The sequence below is a fragment of the Dipodomys ordii genome, unplaced genomic scaffold, assembly GCF_000151885.1.
Source record: "Dipodomys ordii isolate 6190 unplaced genomic scaffold, Dord_2.0 Scaffold44, whole genome shotgun sequence".
NCBI lineage: Eukaryota > Metazoa > Chordata > Mammalia > Rodentia > Heteromyidae > Dipodomys > Dipodomys ordii.
In genome coordinates this window covers 4535762-4549464 of record NW_012267260.1, presented here as the reverse complement: position 1 = coordinate 4549464, position 13703 = coordinate 4535762, and the positions used below count along the sequence as shown (strand labels likewise).

Below are 13703 nucleotides of genomic sequence, written 5' to 3'. Positions count from 1 at the left end.
ATCTATGCATGTATAATGGGACACACAAAATGATCAATTGCAAAGTTATATAGGATTATATTTAATTTATTTAACTAAATTCTTGAGTGAGCATTATATCTGCAGTCTCTGTAGGAATTACAAATCTAACAAGCTTCATCAACTTTCTCCATGAAGTTAAAGCTTTAGTTGGAGCTCTTCACCAATGGCTCATGCCTGTAAACCTAGCTACTCAGGAGGCTGAGATCTGAGGATCACAGTTCAAAGCCAGCCCAGGCAGGAAAGTCCGTGAGACTCTTATCTCCAATAAAACACTAGAAAACACAGTAGTGGCACTGTGGCTCAAGCGGTAGAGTGCTCTCCTTGAGCTGAAGAGCACAGGGACAGCACCCAAGCCCAGAGTTCAAGCCCCACAACCGACAAAAAAAAAAAAAAGCTTTAGTTGGGAAGGCAAATAATATATGCAAATGATTGTATACAAACAAATAAGTAACAAAGTGGTATTTATATGATATATTTCCAAATGATAGGAAAAGTAAGTATGAAATTTCCTTCATATAGAAATGAACAATGGTTGGAGAGTTGAAATTGTTAATATACATTAAACACATATTAAGTTATCATAATGCAACCCATAAAAATATACAATTTTTTTAAAAATATGAGAAAACACATACAGAACAGAACATACTTGTATCTTTAATCCATAGATAATACAACCATGTTGGCAATGTAAACTATTATAGAGCAAAATTTATTTATTTATTTATTATTTTTATTGTGCAAATACGGTTACAATTACATGAGCAAGGTAATAAATACATTTCTTATCAAGCATTGTTGCCTCCTCCTTTGTTTCCCCTTCTCATCCCTTCCCTCTAACCCCCAAAGCTGTAAAGTTCATTTTTCAACATAACATATAGAGCAAAATTTTATAACAACGATTCTCTAATAAAAACAGGCATGGTAATCACTGTACAAAATTAAACCGAAGGCCAGAGGAGGAGGCGGTGTAGAGAAGAAGCGGAGGTGTGGGGAGGGGCAGGTGGCTAGTGGTCTGCCTTGGCAGTGGGAGCATTCAGCTTTGGTGGCAGGGAAGCCACCCCGGCGGGCAAGCTGCCTTCCAAAGATAAGGCTGCAGCTGAGGGCTTCCAGGAAAACAGGGCAAGCCTTTACTTTGTCTCCCTCTAGAGCTCGCTCTCACTCGCTGCCACGCCTTATCAGTCTACATCAGCTGGCTGGGCCCTGGATGTGGATGTGGCTTCAGAGAAAGCATTCCGGGTCTTTTCCACATCCACTGGTGCAGAGTGGTGGCCAGTTTCTTGACGTTCGCTAACTCTGATCAGTCTCACAAGGTAAAACTTTGAGATGACTATTTTGCAGATGGTGGAAATGGATGAACTCAACTAAAGGGTGGCATCCCCGAGCTAGGCCAGTTCTGTTGGTGTTGGGTGGGGGGGAGGCAGAGGGCTCGCCTTGGGAGAATGCCTTGAAATTCTCAATGTTAGACGTGTCCGGAGGCATATCCATGTCCCACATGCTTATAACTGGCCGACTCCTTTAAAACCAAGTAGAAAAGTGGCATTTCTAACAGTGGAGCTACACGAACCCAGAAGTTACTCAGACACAAGAATCTGTCTAAGTAAGAGTGATAGGTGCCCAGGAGCTGGTGACGCACACCTGTGGTTGTAGCTGCCCAGAAGGCTGAGACTGGAAGGTCTCAATGCCAAGCCAGAAGGGGCAGAAAAGTGCAGAACCCCCAACCATGCTAGAACGGAAAGTGTGGCCCACTGGTCAAAAACTGAGTAAGAGTTAAGAGAAACCCTGCCCTGTGTTCAAACGCTGGTATTGGCACATCCAAAGAACAAAAATAAATGTGAAAAGAAGGATGAGGAACAATTGACTTAAAGCTTGAAGGGTAGTGGGTTCAATGTTGTTGTTGTTGTTTTTTATATACTGGAAATTGTTATTTTCTGCTAAATTAAACTTAAATTTTAAATTAATGGGTTATAGTTAGTGATAAATCATGTTGAATTCTGTGGTCATTTGAAATAGCCATCCATCATGGAAAGGATAAGCTCATTATAAATTATAATTTATAATTATAATTATAAATTACTTCACATCTTTTTTTGTGGAAATCACTTAAGATCTACTCTCTAAATTATTTTTATTGTTATTTTTATTACTATTTTGTGGTACTGTGGTCAAAATCAGGGCTTTACAATTGCTAGGCAGGTGCTGTACTTCTTGAGCCAGGCCCCCGGCCCTTTCAAATTAGGTCTTATCTGTATTCCCAAGCCAGCGTGGACTACAGTCAGTCTATTTATACGTCTCACCTAATTGAGATGAGAGGTGGATGCCACTGTGTGCAGCTGTTGGTTGGGGTGCAGTCTGGCAATTATGCCTGGGCTGGCCTCCAACCACATGCCTCGGCCCCTCAGACTCCCAAGTAGTTTGAATTGCAGGCATGAGCTACCAATGCTGGCTTCTGCAAGTTATTATTATTATTTTTTTGGGTTCGGTCGTGGGGCCTGAACTCTGGGCCTGGGCTCTGTCCCTCAGCTCTTCATCTCAAGGCTAGCACTCTACCACTTGAGCCACAGCGCCACTTCTGGCTTTTTTCTTTTTGCTTATGTGGTCCTGAGGAATCGAACCCAAGGCCTCAGGCATGCAAGGCAAGCGCTCTACCACTGAGCCACCTTCCCAGCCCTCTGCAAGTTATTAAGAATATAAAATATTACAACAAATTGTGTTCACTGTGCTACGCAGTGGGCCCTCGGCTTCTTTCTCCTGTCTGAATGAAATGTGCACATCATTGACCAACATCTTTATAACCTCCCTGACCAGCATTCTGATATTTGCCTCTATGCAAAGCTTGATGTAATTTCATTGGTTTATTTCTGTGGGTGTTTTTTTTTTGTCTCTTCTTCGTGGTTCTTATCCAAAAATATTGTTCCTAACAGCTGTATTGTGGCTTTTAGTCTTTTTTTTTTTTTGTAGTAGGTTCATAGTTTTAGGTCTGACTTTTGGGTCTTAATCCATTTTGTGTTGATTTTTGTATCTTTTGTGAGATGAGGGTAAAATTGTATTCTCTAGCGTATGGTGGCCCTTTTCCCAGCATGCTTTGTGGCAGAGACTCTCCTCACTCCATTGAGTGGTTGGCAGTGTTATAGAAAATCAGTTGCCTTGGCTTTGGGGGTGGGGGAAGGGGTGAGGGAGTGGGAGGGGAGGAGGGCTGGAGGCAGAGTCGGTGCGTCTGCCTGCCTGTTGGGACTCAGATAGAACCACACAGGAGTCAAGGCCATTTCATTTTTTGTTCTCAAAAATTCTTGTCTGGGAAATAAACACGGAGAGAGAGAAAAACCCTCGGGGTTACATCTGGGCAAATAGCTAATCTTATCTGAACAATGAACTGATGGCTTGGGCAGATAACTTCCTTTTCAGACACTGTTTGCTTAAATGTGGCTTGCTTCTCTGTACTCACCAAAGGGGAAACTGTTTAATCAGATTCAGAGACATAAACACAGTTTCCAAGTCTTCCCTATTCCAGAACAAATCCAGACAAGAAAGGCTGAGATGATTTAAGCCTATGTTGACAGAATTAATCTAGAGATGGGATGGGAGATGGGAGACTCAATATCCTTGACCAAAGACCTTGGTTTACTGCTATGGAAATGGAGCAAGGAACCCTCCTAAGAGCTTTGGGAAGAAGAAATAGTTCTTTCAAATTCAATGTTCAGTTAATTTAAAAGAATCTGCTAAAGAAAGCAATGGGCTGGGAAGGTGGCTCAGTGGTAGAGCGCTTGCCTTGCATGCATGAGGCCCTGGGTTCGATTCCTCAGCACCAAGCAAAAAGAAAAAAACCAGAAGTGGCGCTGCGGCTCAAGTGGTAGAGCGCTAGCCTTGAGCTGAAGAGCTGAGGGACAGCGCCCAGGCCCAGAGTTCAAGCCCCACAACTGGACCCCCCCAAAAAAAGAAAGCAATGATTGACTTAACTGTTTCTTTCACTCACCTGTTATTTTGTGAGAGGCCAGTTCTGTCTTGAGAATGACAAACTCTAAGGGGCCAGTCCTGAAAAACTCATCACTTTTTTTTGAAATGTGATTAGTAGGGATGGAACCCTTACAATTCTCTTAACTTCATTTATTTAAATCAAACATGACCATAGACTTGAAAAAAAGTGACTTGTGTATAGTTATCAAGGAAAAACTTGAACAAGATGCAACTGAGAATTAGAAAAATAAGATTTTTTTTGGTAATGTACAGCATTCCTGTTAATTCTAGAAGTCTTCAAATGTCAAAGGTTATTGCTAATACTAGTTCAATGTTCTGTTTGAAATTCTACTATAGATCACTGGACTAGAAAACAAAATCCACAGGGATTTCTTGTTAAAATACCTTTTTTTTGTTAGGAAAATGCACAAGCTGGTATTTGTCCTCGGGACCTACTGGCAATTTTTTAACTAGCTGATAGTTATTTGGTGTAAAATCATTGTATTCCGGTGAGCGTGTGTTCTGAAAAGACGTATTTCTCTGTAGTGAGAACTCTTATGAGGAAGTCTCTAGGTTTTCCACAATATATTGAGTTCCATTATTTGAACATTGACATCACTATTCTGATGACAGTTCCCATTTTTGGAGGCCATGGAATCATGAGCTCAGTATCATTAATGGGACCAAGTAATTCAGAAGATCTGTATTATCTAAGGCATCAGGAGCCAATACTATCAGTAGCCCAGCCATCTTCTTGGCCATCGCTTTCTACTTTCAATAAGCAGTTCAGTATTTATAGATGTTTAGTGTATGCATTCTCATATAAAAATTGGCTATTTAACTGAATGGGCCAGGCAGTAGTGTGCCCTGAGTTCGAATCCCAATACTTCCAAATATGGAGTTACAGTAATTAATGTCTCTAAAATATTTGTTACATTTTTTTAAAAAAAATCAGACATCTATACTTGCATGTTGTGTTGGGTTATGTTCTGTGTCAGCAGATACTTACATATCAAACAGGAAAGACAGAGAGGGTGAGTGATTTCTTTTCCATGAAAACCTATTTTTAAAGATGCCCATTATAGAAATTTTGCTCTGTGGTAATTGTTAAGTTGGCATTCTTATGAACATAATAAAATACTACATGAGAAGCAGAGTTGGTTATATTAGTGCTTTATTTGACAGTCGGACTACTTTTCCTTTCATTCCTTTTTATGCAGGCAAAGCACAAGTATTGGGGCAACAAGGACATTCTAGTTGTTTCTTCCTCTAGCATGCTGTTTTGGGAGACACAGAGTTCTGCTTTCAGATTAGAATTTCTAGCCTGCAGTTAGTCAGCTTCCAAAATCCTCAACTTGATTTAACTCATGAGGGCAACGTGTTTATATCAGAGTCCAAATTGTCACTGTTGGCGGCGCCACTTTAGCTAAAACTCCCAGTTAAGACGTTTCTGTTGATTTTGTACCTCGTATCCCTACACTTTCTCCTGGTTTCCATGGAGACCTGAACAGGGCACCCTGGTAGTTTAGTAGATTTTGTCTTCGCACAGGCAGGTGGCCTTGCACTTCTCTATGAGCAGTTCATGGTCACAGCCAGCTGAGGTCTTCAGGGAATCGCAGTTGCTCAGGAGATCTTCGTGCTCGCAACTATTGGCTGCAATGAAAACAGGCTTGGTTACCATCTTGCCATTGTGGGAGGAAAGCCGTCTATGTATGTGAAGTGCGTGGGAGAAGTGGGCAGACCATTCCCCCTCCGCTCTGAAGGGGCCACGGGAGGGTCCTGGTTCATCTCATTGACTAAACCAATACTTAAAAAATACATATAAGTTCCGTGATGGAGTTCTGAGATGGATCCACCAACTTTGACCCCTCAGCAAGCAGTGACGCGAACGCAAGCACACCTCTACATCCACAGACTAGTCACAGGCATGGAGGGTAAATGTATGTTAAATTGGCTGTGTGCCTGAGGCTCCCGCCTGTCATCCTGGCTGACATCTGGGGATGACAATGAAAAGCCTGCTCAGGCCCGAACCTCTGTGACACCCTTAGCATCCATTAACCAGCAGAAAGGCAGAAGGGGAGCCGTGGCTCAAGTGCTCCTTAGCTGCTGCTGTGGGACAGGGTCGAGGCCCTGAGTTCAAGCCTTGTATTAAATGTTTTCATCTTACTAGCCCCCCGCTGGAGTATGTGGAAGTCAATTATTTCTATCATCCCACATGGCAGCACAGGATAACTTCATGTTTCAATGCTTTCTTTCTGGAGAAAGTTGTCTTCATGGGTGGATGCATGGGGCAGATGCAGTGGCAAACCGCTTTCCTCCTGATGCTGCCTGGGTAGACCTCATCTCATCACACTACCATCCACAAGGTCGGCTAGCCTTGGGGATGGACTTCTTATACCCCCCGTGCCAACACATGCGCAGTCTAAGGGACGTGACCCAGCAGCTCAGTGCTGGACCCCGGAGCACCCTTTCAGGAGCCTCAACCAGCCAGACTCACACATTGTGCTGCTACTTCCTTTACCTGCCAGTCACTGTATTTGAAACCTGGATTTCCTACTTGCTGGCTTTTATTTGGTGATGTTTGCATTCTCCTGCCAGAAAACCTCTATGAATCACCATGGTGACCCTGCCATCGTTTTAAGATTTTCCCATTGGGTACTCATCACTAATAAGCTGAATTCCAAGCTCCAGAGCAAACAGCTCCTGGTGGAGGATTAAACATTCGACTTTTACCCTTCTGGGTTTCTATACTGCTTTGGTGTCAGTATTCTGAATTACAGCTGTGCAGGTGAGTCTGGAAGAAAACCTCAGGGCGCAGGCCAGCTCATGCAGAGTAATTTGAATGAACTATCACCACTAGGGAAAGCTCAGGACTTCACACACTTGGTCAGCTTGCTTGCTCTTGGCTGGTCCAGCCAAGCATTTTGCTGATTAACTCAGGTGGGATGTCATGGACTTTTTCTATGCAAGCTGGCTTCAAATCACAATTCTCTAGGTCTCTGTTTCCTAAGTAGCTGGACTGTGGGCATAAGTCACTGGCATCCAGTTCCAATAGTTAACTTTCTTCTTTTGTTCCTGAGAGTTACTAGATATGAGCTACATACTAGATGACATTTTGTCTCCTTCTTTGAAAGGAGTGTGTTCTTTGAGCCAAAGCTAGGTACATAATGGCTCTTGTCATTAAAATGTACACAAACTACCACCAAATTCCAGAGCAAATGTCAGTTGTTAAGGCAAACACTGCTGGTCTAATTACACTTTAGTAGACCAGTATAATGAACTCATTGGTACAAAAGAAAGTAGCATTTGCTGACGTGTATCATCCTCCTTAGGATATTATGTTTTAATTGTTCAGATGCTATCTTTGTCCTATCAAATTGATAACCTGGAGTACTTGTCAATGATGTGTTTAGTTAAATGTGTTGCAAGGATAAGGTCTTTGGTTGACTTACTGCATAGCTTGTTTTCACAGTTATTACGGCAGCTGGCACAGGGCACTCCTTGTAAGTAAGGGGTGTTCTTTTTACTCAAGTTATTACCACTGAAATACAAAACACAGATGTCTTGTTACCTCTCTGTTTGGTTTACATGCTAGTCACTAAATAGAGTCTTTTTGCTTTTAGTAGTGGTTTCCCAGTGTGTACATCAGGCAACAATCCAAATTAAGAAAGAACTTCACACATGGCCCCATCTCTGGCTACAACTTCACAGGCTGAACAGACAGAGGTCACTGGCGTGTGTGGGTTGATATTGCGACACCCTCCTCGTCCCCCGATGGTCTCCCTCAAATTGCTTATCCAGAGTGCCCAGAGCTCTTTCTAGGGACACTGCCCACTCTCCTTAGAACAGAGAGGACTCTGGGATTATATAGCGCCATGTTCTGAGAGCTCAGCTCTTAAGCAGAGATGTGTAATCACAGAGCCTTTCTGTTTTCTCTGCTTCAATCTAAAAGGTGCTTGCAGGTCATACCCCAGCTGGGGCCCTCCACCGTCTGGATCAGCTACCATCTCCGAGAAGCCCCTCTCTCCTGTAGTAAGGAAGTTCACACATTAGGCATAGTGTGACTATATATTGATAGGGGATTTTCCTAAGAAACTTTAAACATGCTGCTTGATATAAGTGCGTGCTTGTGGATAGACATCAAAACCTCAGGAGAAGGTTGGGGTTTCCTTTGAGCATGCTCACCAAAGAAGACTTCAGGTGACACGATTTGGGGGTTTGGAAACACATTTAGTGCATCCTGAAATACCTTTGAGACACCAGAGGATGGGTCTTTTCTAATGGTGGCCATGTAAGTATTTACATACATACATGCATGCATGCATACATATGTGTACACACACAGTTGAGAAGACGTGGCTGAAGCCACTGTATGTCACCTCTCCCTTTTCAGACTGACTCTTTGCTTAGACTGCAGTGTGAAATGAGCAAAATCGGATGGCACGAGGTCTAGAGCAATGCACACACCATGGGCCCATGGGAAAGAGGAAAGAAACCATTATATCAATGAGGAACGGGAGCTCCTGAGAAGTTAAAGGAAGAACTGTCCCTCTTGTCCCCTTTCTGTTTTCCGCGCAGGGGAACATTTTCGCATCTGGTGGGCACTTACGCAGGGCAGTACTGACAGACATAGTAGTACTTGAAATTTTCTTGATTGGGACAGTATGCTATTCCACACCCAACTTGGTAAGAGGAGTACCAGGCAAGCTGAAAAAGAGGATGAATAGGCAGAAAATGGGGGGGGGGGACATTAAAATGCAAATAGCAGCAATTCCTGTCACAGTTGCAGCCATGTGTCCTGCAGAGCACTGACGTTATTCAATGAGGCATGTGCTTCTCAAACACTAAACTTTGATTCAGATGCATTGTACCCATAAACTGACATGGCGGGCTGAACCCTTTTGTACAACTCCTTAGTGAGGGTAAAAATATAAACATAACAGAAGGGAAATGAGAAGGAAGATCCATTTGCCATTTTCCTCATTGGTAGTGTCGGGTAAAACGTGGTGTGTGTATGTCTGCATCTCTGTCAAGAAGACAGGCATAAGTGGTAGATCTAGATAGAGATCGGCCAAATGACAAGGCAGTGTGCTTACTTCAGTCCTACAGGCTCAAGTTTAGTCTTCTATAGTAGCATGATTTAGGCCAAGGTATTTTGGACCCTCCCCTTACCTGAGTATAATGCCCAACGGGTGTGGTAGGAGTCTTGGGTCCTACGCCATAGTTAAAGCCTTCTCTCTCATTGAACCAGTTTTGGATCACATCTGACCAGGAAGTTGGATCACTCGACATGTAGAGATTCTCACCACATTTTACAGCTAGGAGGGAAGGAAGGGGTCTTTTGTGAGGGAAACGCAGTGGCAGCCCCCGTGTGGAGGTGCTGTCTTTGGGAGAGAGGCCGTAACTGCTAGGCGTCCACTACTGAGTAAGACTGCCTACTGCTCGCTCAGGTCTCAAACAGCTGACAAGACGGGCTGCTTTACACGGAGGGCGGGGAGTCTCCATTCCTCCAAATCCTCGTCCTTCCAGGAGCTCAAATGTTCTGGTCATTTCTGCACCATTCTTCATGTGTTTATGTGGTGTGCCTTTTTTTTGTCTTGGTGTTGTAGGCTTCCTAAAAGAAGGAGTGACTTGTCCTCTTTTTCTCCTGCCTTCAAAACCCTTTCCAGACATCTTTCACAAATAAGACCTTGAAAAACAAGGTTCAGTTAGGGGAGCACAGGTGTTTATTTCAGGCTGTTTTTAAGAATCTCATCGCAGATACGTGACACCAGGAGGGAAAACATTTTTTTTCAGAATTTACACATCTTCCCTCACCAGGAAATGGGGAAAAGCCACCAGTCTGCTTTTTCCTCAGTTTTCCCTGGATGTTCGTAGCCTCGCACCTAACGTGTCCCTTGAAGTAGATGGAAATGTTGGTTCTGCTGTGCCACCTAACTGCTGTGATCTCCCGTAGGAATGGAGCGCTGACTACACTTGGCTCGTTAAAACCTTCAGTCTCCTGTGAATGGACCCACCTCCTTCCATAATTTTGTTGTCATTATCCTGTCATCATTGGCTGAAGCACCCATCAATCATTATCTGCTTTCCAGGTGAACTTGCCCATATAGATTCATACAATTTTTGATGATGGATTTTGTTGTAAAGTTCATGCATCAAAGTTTTTGATCCCATACATTTTTTTAGATAATTCCTCTTTTTAGATAATTCGTCTACATTGCATGGAGTCTTAATGTATTGTACAAATGAATTTTGAGTATATATATATATAGGAACTTTTGTCATGGTAATGTTTTATATTTTAGAATGTTACTTTTTTGAGCAAAGCTCAAGATATGAAGCATAATTCAGTGTTTGTAGTTCATTTTGATAAATTACTATCTGTATGACCAGAGGTAACTCAGTATGTTTTATGAATATAAAAACTGATGTTGAAACATCATGTGTGACTGGCTTGGCTCATGAGCTGGCAGAGGGAACAAATGACTCATTGCATCTCAGTCATCTGCATAATGGAAATGACAAACACAAAATTGTTCTGAGCATGATTATCTCTCTATGTACATAGAGACCAAATGGTCAAATGATTTTAAAGAGACAGAAGCATAATCAAGCCTTGATGCATGAAGTTTTCTTAACCTAATACTTTACACAAAGCTCTGGTATTGCATTTATTCATCCAATATTTGCCCGTTTACATACTGGTCTTCCGTTCTTCTGCAAGGCTGTGCTGTAAAGTACACTTATTTGCCCACTTTTGTGCATTTGCAGTTGCATCCAGGTTCCATTCCTAGATATGAAAGAACAAGTATGACACTTAATGATTCAACCACAATGAAACATGTACTCTTATTGGTAGGCTCCTTAGTAGTATTTTAAAACTTCTTTGGAACTATTTTCGAATTTTCTTTGCTATTAAAATGTATTTTTGCAAAGGGGTGATTGCTAGAAAGATGGGTAGGGAAAGAAAGGCAGAAGGGGGGTACAGGGACAAACAGAAGGGGGTACAGGGATAAGTAGAGGGGTGCATGTGGTCAGAGCACATGTGTGCATGTGTCTAAGCAATCACGCATGGGACTCGACAGTCTCACTATGAAGCCACACCTACCTTTTAAGCAGTGGTGCTACTCTAAATATTGATGAGCATGTGAACTATTCAAATTTTTAATGGTAAACGGATCTGGATTATCCCAACTTCATCTAAAGCCAATTTCTTTCATGTGGGAGTATAGATCTGAATAGGCTAGGAAGATTTTAGGGGTAGGCCCTGGAAACAGAGTTTATTCTTTCCCCACTAATAAAGACACTAAAGAAAAGGGTATAGTATCTAGATTTAAGACTAAGAATGAAAAAGTGTAATGGCTTCATGCTGGAGGTTCAAAGATTGACTCCTAATTCAGCCTTTCCAGCTTAATAATATATAATTACATATTATTTAGAATATATAATGTAAATAATAATACATATGTATAAATATAGATATGAAACATATACTGTAACTCTACTATGGTACTTAGCCATTTCTTTTAAAGGAAAGAGTTCTCTCCATAGAAGAGTTCAAATAAAATAGCATGTCACAGACAGGACCACTATAAACCACGACGTTTTGTGGAGCTGCCATCTGCTCGCCCGCCACACCCCTGCCTCTTACCATTTTCAGCATATTGCTGGCAGTGGGGGAGACAGATCTTCGTAATTCATTGTGCTTGTTTACAATCTCCCTTTGTATTTGTGGCTGAGTGGTTAACAAAGAAGTAAAAGCTGGGTCCTAAAGGAAACGAAGGTATTATTTGTTGGAAAAAAATATCTTGGTAGAAATGGCAAACAATGATCAATAAGCAAATTCAAGAGGGGAAAAAAATCACCTTAAAAGTTTGTAATAGCTACCAGGATCAATCCCTCAATCATTACATTATCAAAAGAAACTGTTATCAGGCAGACCATGGTGTGAGTCCTCAGAAGGCCTAAACAACACTTTAACAAAATTAATACCAAGAAGCCCAAACACAGTTTGTCTGGGTGAGGAAGGTGTTCCAGAGAGAAATCCAGATGAATGATGAGGTGAAGGATAGGTGAATACAGTCATAGTCTACGTATCTGTGTGAGCATAGAACCATGGAGCTTAATATGGTGTCGGTGGAGTTAGAACAGATGGGGGAGGAAAATAAAGATGTGACACTGATCAAGGGGCACTGGACTCATATACTGATATTGAAACACCCTTGTACCACTACTTGAAGATCATAATGAGTCTTATTTTTACATCATGGCAAAGAGGGCTTCCATCCCCAGGCTCTGGCGTCTGGTGAGTACTTGTGATGTGTCTTGTCTTTTGACGGTCCATAGCCACGTGGGATGGCTGGCCTCTGTGCTGGACAGCGCTTACCTTCCTCTCTGACTCGCTTGAATCAGAGCCCTGCCACCTGCCCGGTGCTCTCTCCTCTTCTACTCTCAAAGTAGGAGGACAGCCCACAGAGCTGCCCGGCAGCTGTGGAAGGATCTTCCAGTTTAACCTTACCTTGGCCTCCGCGGGTAAAGACGGGAGCAGCATGGTGATGAGAAACAGCACCACTGGGAGAGAAGCCATGGCTGGAAACTGAGTCAAAGCAGACAAAGGGCTGACGTGAGCACAGCGTACCACCAAGAGGTAGGAAGACAATGTCATGGTTTGAGGTAGGAAGACAGTGTCATGGTTTAAGTTATCCCCAAGGGACATGTGGATGCCGGGGTCCCACACGGGGCACGGGGCACGTGGCAGTTGGGTTGTGAAGAGCCAAGCTTGCCTTTAATACAAGCAAGAAGAGGTAAACGTGATGGTTGGGGTAGAGCTGTAGGAGGTAGGGAAATGACACCTTCTGTTTTCTGCACTTGCTCTGCTACCATTTCTGCAGCAGAAGTGAAATGTGGTAGAAACAAGATTCCATCAGCGTGGTGCTGACATTTGTCCTGCGCCTCAGTTGTGCGGGGGTGGGGGGTGGGGGGGTGGAGGGGGTAGGAGGGGGGGAACTTCTTTCCGTGGGTAGCCTCACTTGGTTTGCTGTCTTCTAGCAAAAGTAGAACCATGACTCCTTATCATTTACACCCTACTGGAATCAAGATTGTAAAATACACAGGAAGATATGTACAACCACTTTAGTGATTTGAAGGAATATATTTTTCTTGTACTTGTGTGTGTCAACAACTACGATGGACAAACTGAAATCCTGACCTATTCCAGTTTGTTCAGTCTTGATGGCCCATAGTATCAAGGTTGTTGTTATTTATTTCTTTCTGGCATTTTCAAAAGACATTCAGCATCGTGCTGTCCATACTGGCTATCAAAAAGCCATGGGACCTTTAGCTGAATTCACCAGAACATTCCGTTTAGGAAGCTCATCTTCCTATCCTCTGTCTTAGAAACTTTCCTCTGTAAATTAAAGTGATGGTGAGTGCCTTGGTTTCCAGACATTTGTCTCTTCTGCTCGCCAGGTAGCCTGCTGTCCTATGAAATTGTCAGACAGCTCAGAAAAGATTTTCCAGATGGAGCATGTTTGGTACCTTCTAATTTTTGGAGGGACAACACAACAAACAACTTGTGTATGTGCTTCTCAGGCTCCACTGATTTTCAAGTAGATTAAATGAATCCTTATTCCTTATATTCTCCTGATTCTCAATGATGTGGGAAAGGAATGAACATTTGTTGATGATTTTGGTTAAAAAAAAAAAGAAATTGCCCTGTTACTTTGCTC

The 13703-nt window shown here is 42.6% G+C and overlaps 1 protein-coding gene across 1 annotated transcript; it reads right to left on the bottom strand.

Annotated features, from left to right (window-relative positions):
• Nucleotides 1-5500: 5500 nt before the first annotated feature.
• Nucleotides 5501-12562, bottom strand: LOC105987769 (cysteine-rich secretory protein 2-like). Its single transcript, XM_013019127.1, has 7 exons — nt 12494-12562; nt 11627-11743; nt 10678-10765; nt 9148-9293; nt 8585-8682; nt 7428-7516; nt 5501-5628 (listed from the first exon to the last, which is right to left on the bottom strand). The coding sequence occupies exons 1-7, from the start codon at nt 12560-12562 to the stop codon at nt 5501-5503; spliced, it is 735 nt and encodes a 244-aa protein (XP_012874581.1).
• Between the last annotated feature and the right edge of the window lie 1141 nt (nt 12563-13703).